The sequence below is a fragment of the Aethalodelphis obliquidens genome, unplaced genomic scaffold, assembly GCF_003676395.1.
Source record: "Aethalodelphis obliquidens isolate GAN/ISIS:26980383/991018 unplaced genomic scaffold, ASM367639v1 scaffold3, whole genome shotgun sequence".
Lineage (NCBI taxonomy): Eukaryota > Metazoa > Chordata > Mammalia > Artiodactyla > Delphinidae > Aethalodelphis > Aethalodelphis obliquidens.
This window is the reverse complement of record NW_020837947.1, coordinates 49,147,320-49,165,271: the sequence shown is the minus strand read 5'-3', so window position 1 is coordinate 49,165,271 and position 17,952 is coordinate 49,147,320. Positions and strand designations below refer to the sequence as shown.

Genomic DNA, 17,952 nt, shown 5'->3' with positions numbered 1-17,952 from the left:
TGTAAAAGCAAAACACAAAGACCAAAAAAGATAAAACAAAAAAAATCACCCACAGTGAGACTGAGGCATACCTATATAAAATATATCTCTCATTTTTTTCCCTGTTCTTGAACTCCTTCTCCTTCACCAATGAATTTATGAAAACTTTTAATAAATGCACTGAGAATAAAATGAAATATATAATAAAACTGAAAATGTTTTTGAAAAACCATAGTATTTATTACTTTGAGTTTTGAAGAATTTAAAACCACAGCTCACAACATATTCTGAAATTAATTCTTGGTGCCTTAAAGAATTAAATATAAACACACACACACACACACACACACACACACACACGAAGAAAACGAAATAGAATATTTATTAAATCTCTGAAGATAGAAGAACTTCCAGAGCTTAGAAAAGTATTCAATATCGTAAGAGGAGGATGAACAGCTCTTACTTTGATACCTAAAAAATAGGACTTATTTACTGTGTATATTACATAAAGAATTCATGCAAAACAATTTAAAAATACCCAGTGAGTAAGAGCAAAGGGCATGAAAAAATAATTCACAAAAGAAGAAAGGCAACTGATGACCAACATATGTAATAATGTTCAATATCACTATTAATTCAAGTTAAAGTAACAAGGTTCTGCTTTCCGCCCATTTATTCTTATGGGTCTCAATTCCTGTTACTAAGCCGCCTTCCAAATAGCAATTCACAGTGTTCCCAGGAGTGCCCAAGAGCACCACTTTCATCACTATCATTTAGCATCATCATCTTAGTTTTTTTAAATTCATATCCTTTCACCTTGTACTTTTGTTTCCCAGAATTTATATCAGGCTAATAATCCCAAATATGGTGAAGGAAGTTTCATTACAGCATTTTAAAATATAGTACAACCGTACATAGTCTAGCAATAGGAATGGTCAGATATAGTATATCCACTTGATGTATCTGAGTGTTAATTGGAAAGGAAGTGCAAAATCCTTTGCCTACTTTTCCGTATTTCACTGACTGTAATTATATTACTTTTTGTCTTAGGGTCTGTCAAATGGGCACTACCTCTCCTTCCTGGGTGAAATTATATGTTCTTTTAGTTGTAGTAAATATGACATCTAAACAAGCTATGAAAGAGGCACAGGCTGGTTGAGCACTCTCCCTGACCCTTGGATGGGCATTGCCTCAGCCTCTTCCTGAAGTGGTCGGGTGGCAGCCTTGAGCGTGGGGGTAGTGAGCCCCAGTGAGCACCGAGGGCTGGCCACTCACTCTCTTACTGCTTCACTCAGCGAAGACATTCAGGGTCCCTGGACACCCAGTCAGAATATTCTTTCATCGTATTCAGGACACCAGTTGATGGATTATTTATAATAATATGCAAGCATAATTTCTAAACAAAAGACTTTAATAACAGGTTTTTAAATGATGCATGTTCTCCTTTCTCATTGGAGAAATGTCATTCTCCCTTCCTAGGGACACAGACCTCTTGACCTAACTTGCTAAAGAAAACACAACTTGCAACCATTACAGGTGGGGTGTGAATGCATGTAGGGGGTGGGGCTAGGGAGTCTTGGGTTCAACAGAAAAAATTTTCCTGTGTCTTCTGTAATATTTTTATATTCTAAAGTACACGCACATGCACACGCACATGCACATGCCTGCACGAGTGCCCAAAGGGCTCTGGCCAATGAAATGCCCTAGGAATACTGCCACGGTTATGGTGGTTTCCGAGATGGACTTACAGTGTAGGAGGTGGTAAAGGAAGAGCAAGGCTCTGGAGTCAGTCTGATCAGGGTCTGAATCTGGATTCTACTACTTATGTGATCTTGGGTAAGAAACTCTTCTCGTGTGTATTAATACAATGTGTGAGAATTTAATAAGGTACTGTATGTAAAGCCAGTAGCACACAGCAAACAGCCTGGAATGGTAGCCCTGTCTGTGGTTATTCTAAATAGAGTCCTACATGTAATGAACTGTAATTTGCATGCGAGTGTTAGGGACCTGGAATGTCCAGAGCTATAAGCTGCTCTGGAAATTTGATTCCCCACTCCCTACCCAATGCTCCTACCTGCTACACTCTATTAAATAGATTTACTTGAAGGAAGACACTCTGTGGAGACAGGGATGAAAAGGGAGAATCACATGGCATTTGGTCCCTTGCTCAGCTCAGGGATTAAGTTTCTCCCTCCTTAGGAGAGAGGGAGCATTCATCCCACTTCTGTGCAGAACTCAGCAGCTCCAGAACAATGATGGATGAGCTGTGAGATTTCTCACTCCCTTGGGTTTGTACAGTTCTCAGAGTGAAGCCATATTATAGAACAAGGTCCCCAGAAGATGGCAGATATCCAGTGGGTGTGGACTTGCTCTGGAGCCTGTGAGATACTCCCTACCTCTCAAGAGATTCCTGGGGGTACTTTGCATGACTACTGCCCTTCATAAAGGTGAGGGAGCTGAAGCAATAAAGTTTGGGTTTAATTGCTAAAGGAAACTTCGTATACCCATAGAAGAAAACACAATGGCTGAGGAGGCCTGTGGACACGTTAAGAACACTGTGGGAAGATGGTAAATTAGCAGTACTAAGAACTGTGAAGAGAAGAGTGAGTGGTGCCTTACGTTGCTGGTAAAACCTGGCAGCTACTGACAGCTCCCAGTCTCCTGAAAAAATAATGATTCATCTATGGGTATATCAGTAACTCTTCAAAGACTTTTGGGGTTTATCCTGACTTTGACAATAGGCTTCTAGTTTTTGTTTAAAACTTGTTTTATTATTAAATATATCATATAAAAATATATAAAACAGGCTTCTAGTTTTTAATTAACGTTGTTGAAATTGTAGGTATCGGAGACAACGTGAATGAATCTGAAGGGCATTACGCTAAGTGAAATAAGCCAGACAGAGAAAGACAAATACTGTATGGTATCATTTATATGTGGAATCTAAAAAAAAAAAAAAGGTCATACTCATAGAAGCAGAGAGTGGAAGAGTGGTTGCTAAGGGTTGAGGGGAGGGGAGAAATAGATAGGAGATATTGATCAAAGGGTACAAACTTTCAGGTATAAGATGAATAAATTCTGAGGATCTAATGTACAGCATGGTAACTGTAGTTAATAATATTGTCATGATACTTGAAATTTGCTAACAGTGATTCTTAAGCATTCTTACTACACAGACACACACACAAAGTAACGATGTGAGGTGATAGATGCATTAATTAACTTGATTGTGGTAAATATTTCACAAGGTATACCTATATCAAAATCATCACGTGGTAAAGTTTAAATATGTATAATTTTATTTGTCAATTACACCTCAATAACGGTGGGAAAAAAGAGCTAAATCATTCATTTTAGAGTTTAAGAAACAAAGCCTCGTCGAAACTGAGATTTACCCAAGGTTAAATAAGATAATGGTTGTACCTTTCATTTTTTTAAAGAGACAATCTTGCTATTTCACATGCTAGATTTCTTATAGTCCTGCTGAAAAACTGATAATCTTATTTTTAAAATCTCATTCAAATTCAATTTAGTAATTTTCCTCTAGCATATACTTCTTGATAATGTCATGTGAAAAGACTCCAGATTTCATCCTTCTCAAATATCCAGGCGATTTCTAACTACAGAATAATGTATCAAGTAAAGCAGCAGCCATTTAGTTACCTCAAAATCCATTTATTTTGTTGGGAAAATGATAAAGTATCTTTAGGTTCACGAAGTTTACCAACAACTCCCTATGTTAAAAGTGTAACCAATATTTCTATTTTATTTATATCCATGTTAATTTTGTTTCTTGAAGCTTTCTAACATTTACTGCATAAATGACTTTACATTTAACAGAGACTGACTTTTCTGCTGAAAATATTAAAAAGGAAAATGAACAGTAGATTCATTAAGTAAAATAAGTTACCTAAATATTCTAAATGGAATTCTAAATGGAATAACTTTTGTTAAAACCTCAAAGTTCAGGCAAAGAGCAATAAACTTTACAATTATATGAAAACGTAGGCTTACAGAAGAGCACTCCTTCCTGGCTGGCAGAGGTCTGAATTCATTTGAAGTCTCGCAGCCGTGTTGTATCACTCAGGAGGGAAAAGTACGTCAGGGAGGGCCAGATTTTCAATCTATTTGCTTTTTATCCCTTTCAGGTAACTCTTAAGATTCTGGGTGCAGTTACCCAAGCATTCTATCCATTGACTGGGTCTATATTTCTAAGAGAGAGAAAGGTCTGTAATTTATGATCGAAGTCAATGGGTCTAAACTGAGGTTCCTTGTATTTTCTGGTCATCTTGGCACCCAGGTATGTAATGAGTTCACATCTCTCCATAAACTGCTCCATCTTCTTCTTATATTTTTTTCTTGTGTACTCAGAACCTTTGGGATTAAAGGCTGTAGAAAATTTCACAGGACTGTGAATGTTTTTTGTTAGGTTAGTGAGTCATTATATTAAAGAGAAGGAGAACTTCGTGTGTGATTGAGTTGCACAGCTATGGCCAAGAAGATATCCAAATCCCAAATAAGATTTGGGGATTATTCTATTTTAGATCATAATTGTCTCTATTCACCTTCCTATATGGAATGGATTATTGAGTGCTGATTAGGTTACTCGTAGCCCCTGCTTTAAAAACTAGAAACTCAGTTTTGATATTTTTGCTAAAATATTTGCTACCAACACCGCACACACCCCATGCAAGTGACCAACCCAACTCAACAATCCTATTTATTACATTATACTACAATTAATATTAAATTAGTTCTGAGTAGCATATCATTTCTAGCAAAAAATAAATAAAAGACATACCTTTTAGATGAAATGCTATATAGAGTAGCGCAGATCTCTGTACACTTAAGAAGGGGAATTTGGGCTTTAAGCATCCTGCTGCATTCATGGCTTTAATTAGAGCAGTTGCGATACCCTGCAGGTAGGGAACGGATTATGTGTATATTTGAATTTGTTTTATTTTCTTGTGGCAAATAGATAAAGAGGTTAGTTATTCTTTGCCTCAGATAGCCTCCTGGGGTTGAGGATGGAGCTTACAAAGATAGTTAAATGAACTCTTAGCCAGCAGGACAGAAACACAAAATACATTTGATTAGGAAAAATAAAAACTACAAAGTGGCTTAGCGCCAGCTAGGTGATGGATACGTGGATTTCATTACACAGTTCTATTTCTATATGTTTGGCATTTTCCATAACAAAAAGTTAAAAAAGAAAGGAGGGGACACTGGGCTTTGAGTTGTCTTGGCCCATCTCTGCTTCCATTGCTCAGAACTGGCCAGCTTGCCTCCCACCCTCAGGACCCTGGGCCACCTGACCAGGAATTCCAGAGACCACAGTTATCACTGCAGTCGAGATTCTGGAGCCCCAAGCAGGAAAAGAAGAGAACACCCTTCTCTGGGTGAGTGTCATCTTGCCTTTTGATATTAAACTAGATTGAAAGCTAACCATCTAGGGCAGCTGAAAAAAAGCAAAGTTAGGATTAGGAATTTGTAAGAAAGGTATGAAATTGTGCCGTAGGCAACTGTTTTATAGAAAAAAATTTTTTAAAACCCTTTAAAATAGTGTTTGGCTACTGATAAATTTGACTATATTCAGAAAGAGGTATATCTAGAGAAATAAGATGTGATTGAGTAGATAGCTTCATCCAGATTTTGAGCAAAGTATGTGTTTGGTGGTTCAGTTGTGGTGACACCTCAACTCAACTCTTTTGAGCAGGGGAAAAAAACCTCTTAGAGACTGAATTTACACATTTCAGATTAAGAAAAAGTTTTACAAACACTGAAATTCAAAATAAGAAACAAACTACAAGTCAGATGTAAATAATTATCTTACTCTTTTTTCACTGTAGTGCAGGTATTTGGGAATTAGCTATGGAAACAGGGGCTTTTCTCACATTTTATTTTCACAACCACTCAAAACCAAAATAGGTTGAAAGTGGATTTGCAGGGCTTCCCTGGTGGCGCAGTGGTTGAGAGTCCACCTGCCGATGCAGGGGACAGGGGTTCGTGCCCCAGTCCGGGAAGATCCCACATGCCGCGGAGCAGCTGGGCCCGTGAGCCATGGCCGCTGAGCCTGCGCATCCGGAGCCTGTGCTCCGCACTGGGAGAGGCCACAACAGTGAGAGGCCCGCGTACCACACACACAAAAAAAGTGGATTTGCAGCTTAACATCAGGAAACTCTGCCTTGAATTTCATTGTTACCAAAATTAAAATTATTGTTAAAGAAGAGATTGCTGTAGTCTTCTAAAATCTATGCATAGAAACTCATGTAAGTGAACCTGTTCGAGATATCCAGGCAAAGGCAGACTAGTGAGATACATCGGTTCCTTTAACGGGGGAAGTTTGTAAGGAAGCTTCTGATCCCAGTATTTCAGTGGTGACCTAAGAACACAAAATCCATTAGACAGATGCCCACAGATGCGCTCATTGTGTGTACACAGGAAGGTGGACACACAAGAGACAGCTGAAAGATAATGTTCATTGCCTGTTTTTCTCCGGTGGAGAAAATGATACAAGTGGGAAGACTGGGGCTCCTAGAAATTCATGACGGCCAGCTTTGCCTGGGTCCCTAGCCCTGCTCAGCTCTCCTCAGTGTTCTTATTTTTCACAGCAACTATATAAAGCTTCCTTTATTGCCCTCACATTTCTAACCCTCCCAGTAACCCCCACATGGGGGCCAGGCTATCCAAGAAGAAGCATCAGAATGAAACTTCCTCAACTGCTCACCACAAGCAGAGCCACACATAGGCTCCTTTCTCCACACTGGAGCTTACCTCCCAGCTAAGATCAGTCTCCACACATTCTTTGCATCCCTGTTCCACCCTCTCTCCAGAAATCTTAAATAGCAATTTCTCTCTCTCCCACCTTTGGTATTTCCTTCTTTATTGGATCCTTCCCAGGCACCTGCATTTTAACATGCTCGTACCTTTCCCATTGAAGAAAAAAGAAAATCCTTTTTTCACTCCTTCACTCCTTCAGTCCTATATCCTTTCCAGCAATTAATGTCTTTTCTCTTTTTACTGTTAAATTTCTTCAAACATTGATCTTCACTAGAGGTCACAAACTACTGCACAAATTCTATCTGCAGATGTGATTTGATCCACATTGTAATTTTTAAGAAACAGAACCAGTCACAAAAGTTTAAACATCAGATAAATGTAAGAAGAAATTTGGTTTCCAGCTTCTTGTGAAAAACAGAAATGTGTGGCAGTAGGTAAGTAACTGCTGCCCCTTCAGCTATGTGTATGTATATATGCACGTGTGTGTGTGTGTGTGTGTGTGCACTCACATATGTATCTATCCCAGCATGATGCAGTTAACATAGATATTCAGTAAATGTTTGTGACTTAGTGAATGGTCTCACCTCAAAAATTTCTCAAGTTTTTCTCTACTCTCACAGATATATATACGATCACGATATTCTAAAGCATAGTGAATGCTACCAGGTACTAGGGCTTCGTATCTGAAAGACAAAGGAACAAACAAAAACAACTATGTATTGTATAATTAATATGCAGTACTGTATAAATAAAGTGTCAAAATATTTTATTTTTCTATCTTTGCCACTCAAGGAAGAAATAGAACATTTTCCAGTTAAGCAATAGTGACCTTTTGATCAAAATGTTAAGACTGTTATATGGACCACTTATTCCGAGTAGAGCTGTCATCCTGTACTTGCACGAGGGCAAGGACTTGCCTTTGTTTGCCATCCTGATAGGTCACTGGACAGTAGCCCTGGAGCTCGGCACACTTAGGGAACCGGCTCTTCAGCTCCGACAGTGTCAGCCTTTTGGGCATCATGTCGGCAGACGGGAGAGGATGAGGTGCTAATGGAGGCACGTATAATTCGGGATTCTCCAAAAATCTCTATAAGAAAAGATTACAGCAACATGACCGCTTGAGACAGGAATACTATGCCAATGAGAATCCACTGAGGCTCTCTTGCTACTGTCCCCATTTTCAGTAGCAATGTTCGTCCTTCAAACCATCTGAGAGCTGCTTTCTGCACTACTATAGCTCCTTCCCTGACTGCAAGTGCCTTATAGTAATACTTGCAACTGATTTCATGTAAGGTCTCTCCTACTTTCACTCACTCACTCACTCACTCACTCACTCATCTACTTATACAGAAAACATTTGCTGAGCTCTTACTATGTCCCAGGCACTGGAGTGCATAGTCTTCCTGTCCTACAGTATAACTAACTAGGTGGGTGCCCTTTGGCAGGTGAATTAGCTTCTCCAGCTTCAGTTATCACTCTAAAATGAAGGGAGCAGACCAGGTACATGACCTCTAATGTCACTTCCAGTTTTAAAATTCTGTGATTATCATTTAAATAAGCAGGAAGAAATAAATGTCTTTTTCTTAAAGTGATAAAAAGTTCAAATTCTTCAGAGGAAAATAAAATGTTCAGAGGCACCTGATTAGTTTTCAACTACAACCTTTTTATATCACCAAATTATGGTCATTATAATATCAGAACAAGTCTGTATTCTGTTGCATTAAATAGCAATATATGGTACACAGGAAATTAAAGTGATAGAAAAAAGTTGAAAGCACAGGAGACATACGTCGGTCTTACTTCATTTCTACTGACTCTGACTTCCCTTCTGCACCCTTTGAACGGAATCCCCACCCAGATGCTCAGCATCCCCTTCACGGGCGGGCTCACCCTTGGGTCTCCCTACCTGTTAAGCTGACCCAGGTGGAGGGTCCATCACTGAACTTCTGCTTTGTGCCAAAATATGTCTTGGGATGCAGTCTTAGGACTGGACTCTGAGGTGCCTCATTGAATCCAGGGTCACAGTTTCCAAAATTGGGTCTCCTGGTCCCCAATTCCTGGGTGTTCCCAGCTGTGCCCACCCCTTCCTGTTTGGTGAATTCTGAGACCGGTATTTTCTTTCCCTGGTAAATATTTGGAGTTAGGAACAAACTTACATTCAACTTCTCCTGAGAACTCATTTTATAATAGTGCCCTCTGAACTCTGCTGCAAATTCCAAGGAATCAGTTAAAGAGCAATCAACTAATTCATGTGATTCTGCCAGGCTGACAGGGCAGAACTGTCCAAATTCGCCCAGGCGAGAAATCAGTTCTTCAGGTGAGATACATAACTTGTCAATGCAGGCGGCTTTTCCTGTTATGAACAGATTAACTATTATCTTTTTTTCAGAGAAAACACAATCATTTTCAAAATGAAAATAATTTCAATTATGCTAGTACTATACAAAGGAGTACACATTGTAAAATTCCACAGAGTAAAAAGTAAAAATTTCTCTTCACACCTCCATCCTCTCAATCCAACATCCCTTCTGAGAGGTAATCACTGTTGAGTTTGTATCTTTTTCAGATTTTTTTATACATTTGCATATACACATATATATATTTTTTGCATATAAGATGCTTGTGCCACTATACTGTAAACATTATTCTGCAACTTGCTTTTATCAGTTAGTCATGGCCTTTGACACCTTTCCATATCAGTTTATATGATTTACCTAATTCCTTTTAATTTATGCACAGTATTCCACTGTATAAATGTACATATAGTTTACTCAACCAATTATCTGTTGATAAATGTTTTGGTTGTTTTTAATTCTTAGCTATTATAAACTATATGTTATAAACAATATATATGTATATACACACACATATATGTACATGTATATATACATAGCCACTTACACACACACATCAATTTGCTACATATTTAAATTTTTTCTATGGGATAGATTTCAGGAAGTGAAAACAGTTTGTTGACATGATGTTACTGACACAAACCTCTCCCTGTGCCCTGACGGCTCCCAAGACAGGGGAAGAAACATTTTCCCAAAAGTAACTAGGTTTACCCTAACAACTCTATTTAAAAAAAAAAAAAGCCCCCAAGTGCATTCAATGGACAAGTTTAAGAGTTTTCTCTCTAGTATTCCACTAGAATGGGGACTCCAAAACAATATGAGATGTTACAGAAAATAAAATTACTTTTTTATACATCTTAATTATAATGAGTAAATTTTGATCCCAATATATTTTGTTAATGGTCCTTTTCACCAGTGAAAAGTTTCATTTTTTTTTATTATGCCAAGGAAGGTCTTACACTAACACTAAAATTATGAAGAATAAATCATGGATTAATTTGTTATGTGACAGTGTAAACATAAAAGTAATCCTTAGGATTGGAGTGATGTGTCTATAAGCCAAAGAATGCAGAGGATCGCTGGCAACACTGGAAGCTAAGAGAAAGAAATGAAACAGATACTCCCCTTGAGCCTTCAGAGTGAGGACAGCCCTGCCAATGCCTTGATTTGGGGCCTCTGGCCTCCAGAACTGTGAGAGAATACATTTCTGTTGTTTAAGTCACCCAGTGTGTGGTAATTTGCTACAGAAGCCTTGGGAAACTAAAACAGGTACATGAGACTATGGTTTCTGTCCTGTTGGCATTCTTTCTTGCCTTATCTTGTTCACTTGGTATAGCAAGCTGCCATGTTGGAAAGGTCCATATGGCAAGGAACTGAAGGTGGCCCCCGGCCAAACAGCTGGCAAGAAACTGAGGCCCTCAGTCCAACAGCCTTCAAGGAACGAAATCTTGTCAACAATATATGAATGGGTATGATAGTGGATTCTTTCCCATTAGGGCCCTCAGGTGAGATCTTAATCCTGGCCCACACCTTGACTGTAGCCTTGTGAGAGACCCTGAAGCAGAGGACCCAGTTAAGCTGTGCCTGGATTCCTGCCCCACAGAAACTGTGAGTGACTGTGTGTGTGTGTTGTTTTAAGCTGCTAAGTTTCGGAATAATTTGTTATGAAGCAATAGACAAACAAATCCACTATTCCATCCATTGTTTATGATACAAACGAAAAGGCTAAGAAGCCCCAACCGTCCTTTCCTAAAAAGAATATTACACTATAATACTACATTGGTGTAATATTATTCTAAAGTATTATAACGCACAGTACTATGGTATAATAATAGTGTTGTTTAAGTATATAGTATTATATAGTGCTATAATATTATACTATATGGTACTATACAGTTTTACACTTGTATGTTGCTCTTTAGCTCAGATGTGCTGACCTCACCAATCCTGACAGGTTTAGTGACAGGGTAATTTAGACTCAAATCACTTTAAGTCCTAAAAGACACTCAAGTATCTCTTTTTCTGATTCTTGGGATAGTCTTGATGACATGTGGCAATGTCTATATATCCTTTTCTGGAATGTGGCAGAATGAGGAGGAATCTCTTTAGTTTTCTAGCCCTGACCTTGCTCCATCTCATTAGTGAGAATAAACTGGCCCCCTGACAGGGGACGGTTATTTGAATAACATACAAAGCAAGTGGAGAATATAAAAAAAAAAATCAAAACTAAATTCAAACAATCAGGTATAGATTATCAGGTAGATGCTAAAGCAGGAAAGCAAGAGGGCAGCTTCAATTAGATTAAACTACTCAAGGCAGAGGCAAGTATATCTGGAATAACGTAGTGGATACTGTGGTGCCCCATCCGCACCCCTCTCTTCAGGGCTGATGCACCCACCCCCCAGCTGCTGGAAATATCTGTGCTAACGGATCACAGCTGCACTGGGAATGGCCCCTCTGTTACAGGTTACACCCCCTCCTGGAGTGACCTTTGGTCAATGACAAGCCAATGGGAGGATATAAAGCCTGGTCTCTCCCCTCAGTGTGGGAAATTTTGAAGGTCCATCCTAGCTCTAGTGCTTCCCTATAGCATCCAGGGAGGCTTCTGTTTCCACCACACTGCAGGTTAGTTTCTCCCTCTGCTCGGTTCTACTAGCCTCACTTCCCCACAGGTGTATCTCCTAATTAGAGTTGACATAAAATACAGGATGCCCACTTAAGTTTGCATTTCAGATAAACAACGAACAGTTTTTAGTATAAATATGTCCCATACATTTGGTAAATAATTAGACTAAAAAATTACTTGTCATTTATCTGAATTTAAATTTAACTGGGCATCCTGTATTTTTATTTGCTTAATCTGGCAACTCAACTCCTGAGAGTACTTCCTGATAAAGCTTCTGCACACAACTTTTCATCATGAGTCTGTTTTCAGGCAACCCAATCTGAGGCAGGAAAGGTGAAGTAGGGTAACAGAAAGATGAATGAGGCACAAGTTTTGCTTTCAAAGCCTGCTGTGGAATGTTCTACTAGTGTGATGCTATCCAAAACTTATTGGGAGTAGGTTTCTAAAACTCAGTTCTCTCTTCCCTTGCACTCTTATCTTCATCCCTTGTGATCCTCAGGTGAAAACAAATTCCCAGTCTGCAGACAAACAGGAACCAGAGATGCTGGTGATGCCCAAATAATGAAGCAAATCAAGATTCAATGAAGCCATTATTATCAGACTCCTCACTGCATTTTTCCTCGTATAAGATTCTCTGCGTCATGTTGCTCCCTCATACCTCCTTATACCTTCCCCGTATTTTCCAAAGTTAAACAAAGTCGTTAGCCAGATGTCTGTGAAACCCCTCCAGACAAATTCTTTGGCATCATCACTCTTTTTAGAGATACGAGATATAGATAACTTCCCTTCTATTTTGTGTATTTGGGGAGAAAAATCAAGAAACTTCTAGGAATATATAATCAAACATTTTCTTTCATGGATTCCAAATATAGATTAAAAACATTCTATGTTCAAATTAAATTTTTAATAGAATCAACATTTACATACTACTATAATTTCATAGTAAATAGTAAAAAATAACTAATTCTAGATTCCTAAACAAAATTTTGCCAAGTGTCACTCCACAGACCCCTGCCCTCGTATCACTACCATTCTTGAAACTAGCTTCTTACATGGCTTTCCAAACACCATAAACTCTTCTAGTGAGAAACCATGTCTTGTTTTTAGGTGATAGGTTCACATAGACATTGAATAAATGATAGCTGCCCCATACATCCTCTAGTTGGCTTGCGGGCTATGTTAATTGATAATCCTCCCTGCCATTGAACTTAGAACTAGTTAGCGCCTAGAGACTTAGCTGGAGAGCTAAGCTGATAGCTTGAGTAGAGGCAGTCATTTATTAGAACAAATATACATGCCCACATAATTGGAAAATACTATGTATTTAAAATACTGATTAAGGTCATGGGAACAAATGTTCACATTGAATGAATTATGGTAACATGAGTTAGGCATGCATAGACTTCAAATTCACATTTTATTGTGTTTTCAGAGTTACACGTTTTCTTACCTGCTTTTATTCTTCCCAGGTATATCTGTATGTGTTTATTCACCATTTTAACCTTCTTAATGACTTCATTCCATACCCACCATTTGCTGCGAAAGCCATCAATCACATACCAGTTCTGATGTTGTTCTTGATAATATTGCCTAATCTCATCAATATTTTTGCGGTACTTTGAGTTCTTGACAGCTATAATCTGTGAGCTGTTATGCAATGGATAAGGCAAACTAATAGAGAAACAGAAGAAATGGAAAAAGCTGTTAAAAACCTGCTTTTTCTGGTTGAGTAAAGTTTATTCCTTTATCATTGTTTTCATCACATACATTACCTTGGTTCCTTTTCTTTTTCCAGGAGCAATCTTTTGAAAATCTCTTTGGAAGGCACATCCAACTCAAAGATGACCATCGGGATGACTGACCTGGCTTCCAAGAGACTCACTTGATATTTAGATACAGGGTATCCATCAATGACAACACTAATAAGGAGAAACGTGAAAATAAAAATTCCAGATGTCTTTTCTCTCAGACCTTCCTTTCTGTCTTCCGGAAACAGTCTATCTTTAAGATTAGCCCCGTACTGTTCCTATGTAACTTGATTAATCTTGTCACCTTGCCCTCTTTGTCTCTCTATTTTTTTTTTTTTGGCTGTGTGGCTTGAGGATTGAACCCGGGCCCCAGCAGTGAAAGCCCGGAATCCTAACCACTAGGCCATCGGGGAACTCCCTTTATCTCTATATTTTTAACCTCAGTCAGCCCAAGAGCCAGAAGGAGGGCTGCATACATACAGACACAGCTCTGATTCATACACTTAGCATCATAGAGCTAGGTTTTAGCGGACTTCGAGAGATAATACATATTATACCTTGAACATTGTATTACTTAATTGGTGCTACTATTCTAGCATGAAACAGTGGAAAGAGTATAGGCTTCAGAGGCACACAGACTTAGATTTGAAACCTGGTCTGACCTCTCTGAGCCTCAGTTTTCAGTAAAAATAGCAAAATAATGATATTTAACCCTTAGAGTTATCTTAAAGATTGTAGATCAAGTTTGTAAAGCAATTAGTAATAGACTAATGGACATTCCTTATAAAAGAATGGCCAGCAAGGGAAGAATTATCCAACCCTGATCTTAATGTTGTAGTTTTATAGCAAACAGATAGTGTACAATTTTTGTACTGAAAGGTCAGTGGCAGTAAGACAAGGTGTCTTGTAATCAAGATTTTAAGAAGTACATTAAAATGTTTTAAAATTAAAAGAAAAAAGGTCCTGGCACAGTTAATAGCATTTTAGTAAGAGATTAAGCAAATACGGAAAACACTGTGTTCTAAGCTTTCTTTTGTAGTAAAATTCTGTGAGGAGGCTGGGTGTGGAAGGGAACATGGGGAGTTGGTGAGAGACCCCTATGGTATCTGGGAGAGAACCATTCCATCAGGACCCATCAGGCCTCTGAGCAGAAATGATGGAGAATTTGTTAGTCCAACCGTCTGAGGTAATGAGTGCCACTAGCAAACTGAGAAGAGGACTAAAGGCTGTCTGCAAATTCCAAAGTCAGGAAACCGACTCTGAGGTGCCTGAGCTGGGCTTGCTGGCTGACGTCACCAGGAAGGGCTGGTTAGTCCTCCCTCAGTGCTCTCCAGCTAAGTCTCTAGGCACTAACTAGTTCTAAGTTCCATGGCAGAGAGGATTATAAATTAACATAGCCCGCAAGCCAACTTGAGGATGTATTGAGCTGCCATTGTTGGTTGTTTTTTTAAAAAAATTATTTATTTTTGGCTGCATTGGGTCTTCGCTGCTGCACACGGGTTTTCTCTAGTTGCTGAGAGCAGGGGCTACTCTTCGTTGTGGTGCGTGGGCTTCTCACTGCGGTGGCTTCTCTTGTTGCGGAGCGTGGGCTCTAGGTGTGCGGGCTTCAGTAGTTGTGGCTCGCGGGCTCTAGAGCACAGGCTCAGTAGTTGTGGCTCATGGGCTCAGTTGCTGCGCAGCATGTGGGATCTTCCCAGACCAGGGCTTGAACCCGTGTCCCCTGCATTGGCAGGCGGATTCTTTTTTTTTTTTTAACGTCTTTATTGGAGTATAATTGCTTTACAATGGTGTGTTAGTTTCTGCTTTACAACAAAATGAATCAGTTATATATATATATACATATGTTCCCATATCTCTTCCCTCTTGCGTCTCCCTCCCTCCCACCCTCCCTATCCCTCCCCTCCTGGCGGTCACAAAGCACCGAGCTGATCTCCCTGTGCTATGCGGCTGCTTCCCACTAGCTATCTACCTTACGTTTGGTAGTGTATATATGTCCATGCCTCTCTCTCGCTTTGTCACAGCTTACCCTTCCCCCTCCCCATATCCTCAAGTCCATTCTCTAGTAGGTCTGTGTCTTTATTCCTGTTTTACCCCTAGGTTCTTCATGACATTTTTTTTTTCTTAAATTCCATATATATGTGTTAGCATACGGTATTTGTCTCTTTCTTTCTGACTTACTTCAGTCTGTATGACAGACTCTAGGTCCATCCACCTCATTACAAATAGCTCAATTTCATTTCTTTTTATGGCTGAGTAATATTCCGTTGTATATATGTGCCACATCTTCTTTATCCATTCATCTGATGATGGAAACTTAGGTTGTTTCCATCTCCTGGCTATTGTAAATAGAGCTGCAATGAACATTTTGGTACATGACTCTTTTTGAATTATGGTTTTCTCAGGGTATATGCTCAGTAGTGGGATTGCTGGGTCATATGGTAGTTCTATTTGTAGTTTTTTAAGGAACCTCCATACTGTTCTCCATAGTGGCTGTACCAATTCACATTCCCACCGACAGTGCAAGAGGGTTCCCTTTTCTCCACACCCTCTCCAGCATTTATTGTTTGTACATTTATTAATGATGGCCATTCTGACTGGTGTGAGGTGATACCTCATTGTAGTTTTCATTTGCATTTCTCTAATGATTAGTGATGTTGAGCATCCTTTCATGTGTTTGTTGGCAATCTGTATATCTTCTTTGGAGAAATGTCTATTTAGGTCTTCTGCCCACTTTTGGATTGGGTTGTTTGTTTTTTTGCCACTGCACCACCAGGGAAGCCCACCATTGTTGGGTTTTTTTTTTTTTTTGATATTTCTATTGCTTTTATTATTTCATGTGTTAAACCTTTAGCACTCTCAAACCTTAGCAATACGATAAAGTCCTTGAAGGAAAGTATCATGTAACTTTATATACACAGTAGCTGCTCAGATATTATTGAATACAGTAATACAAATGCAGTTTATTAAAAATATATCCTCTTAGAAGACTTTGCAAACAAATTACATCAGGATAAGATGAAATTATGACATGATATTGGAGGAGGTGCTCCTCAGTATTTGTCTTGTAAGGCTTTCTTTGCAAGGTCTCTAAATATACGTTTTCCACTCTATTTTTGACTCGAGTCTCAAATATTAAGAAAACGTTATCCAGAAGTTGGAAGTAAGGCAAAAAGATAATGGCATGATTTTCATGAGTAAGCGATGGCGTTGTCTGACAAACTCACCCAAAAGTCATCTATCTTAAGAATGAATCTTTCCTTGAGTTGATGTTTAGTGGTATCCATGAGAACATTTTACAACTTTGTAAACATAAATATTAGCTTGTAGAAAACAAAGAAGGTGCACGTTTATTTTTCCCAGTAGTAATGCAATAGTTTTAGCCCAGTAAAGAAGATAATCCAAAGATTATGATGTCTGGCCCTTGAGGAAAATAAATCACTTTTGCTGTTGTTGTAATTTAGCAATCTCATTCGAGTTCTTTTTTTCTTTCACTGACTCTACATGCATTTGTTAGCATGTTTTATTTTTTCAGAAACTCCGCATTTTTTATTGAGATATAACTGACATATAACATTATACTATTTTAGGTGTACTTACAACATAATGATTTAATGAATGCATATATTGCAAAATGATTACCATAATAAGTCTAGGTAACATTATCACCACATATAGTTACAATTTTTTTCTTGTAATGAGAACTTTTAAGATCTATTCCCTTAGCCACTTTCAAATATATAATACAGTGTTAAGTGTCGTCACCATGTGTTAGCATGTTTTAGTATAATGAAGCAGCAAGATAGACTGGCTTTGTATCCTGCCATTTTCCTTACTAATAAGTTCAGTGAAACTTTGTGAATCTGTATGAGAATTATATGGTCTTACGATGTTGGAAATTATACGTTTGACAACAATCTTATGACCTCTTTTTTGAATTATTATAATAGTTTACCAAAAGGGTTCCTTCCCCATAATCCCTGCTGTAACTCCCCATCCATCTTGTATCCCACTTTTTTTTTTTTTTTTTTAACATCTTTATTGGAGTATAATTGCTTTACAATGGTGTGTTAGTTTCTGCTTTATAACAAAGTGAATCAGTTATACATATACATATATCCCCATATCTCTTCCCTCTTGCGTCTCCCTCCCTCCCACCCTCCCTATCCCACCCCTCTAGGTGGTCACAAAGCACCAAGCTGATCTCTCTGTGTTATGCGGCTGCTTCCCACTAGCTATCTATTTTATATTTGGTAGTGTATATATGTCCATGCCACTCTCTCACTTTCTCCCAGCTTACCCTTCCGCCTCCCTGTATCCTCAAGTCCATGCTCTAGTAGGTCTGTGTCTTTATTCCCGTCTTGCCCCTAGGTTCTTCATGACCACTTTCTTTTTTTTTTTTTTTAGATTCCATATATATAGCATAATTTTTTTTTTTTTTTTTTTTTTTTTTTTTTTTTTTTTTTTT

The 17,952-nt window shown here is 38.6% G+C and overlaps 1 protein-coding gene across 1 annotated transcript in view; it reads right to left on the bottom strand.

Moving 5' to 3' along the window:
- Positions 1-3,071: 3,071 nt before the first annotated feature.
- AK9 (adenylate kinase 9) overlaps positions 3,072-17,952 on the bottom strand; it is a 119,342-nt gene continuing 104,461 nt past the window's right edge. The window contains exons 33-40 of the mRNA XM_027088811.1: positions 13,512-13,658; positions 13,190-13,410; positions 8,916-9,112; positions 7,677-7,846; positions 7,344-7,442; positions 6,259-6,361; positions 4,781-4,895; positions 3,072-4,368 (exon numbers count right to left, since the gene is read on the bottom strand). Of these exons, the coding sequence (XP_026944612.1) occupies positions 4,166-4,368; positions 4,781-4,895; positions 6,259-6,361; positions 7,344-7,442; positions 7,677-7,846; positions 8,916-9,112; positions 13,190-13,410; positions 13,512-13,658 (1,255 nt within the window). The 3' untranslated portion in view covers positions 3,072-4,165. The remainder of the gene's footprint in view (positions 4,369-4,780; positions 4,896-6,258; positions 6,362-7,343; positions 7,443-7,676; positions 7,847-8,915; positions 9,113-13,189; positions 13,411-13,511; positions 13,659-17,952) is intronic.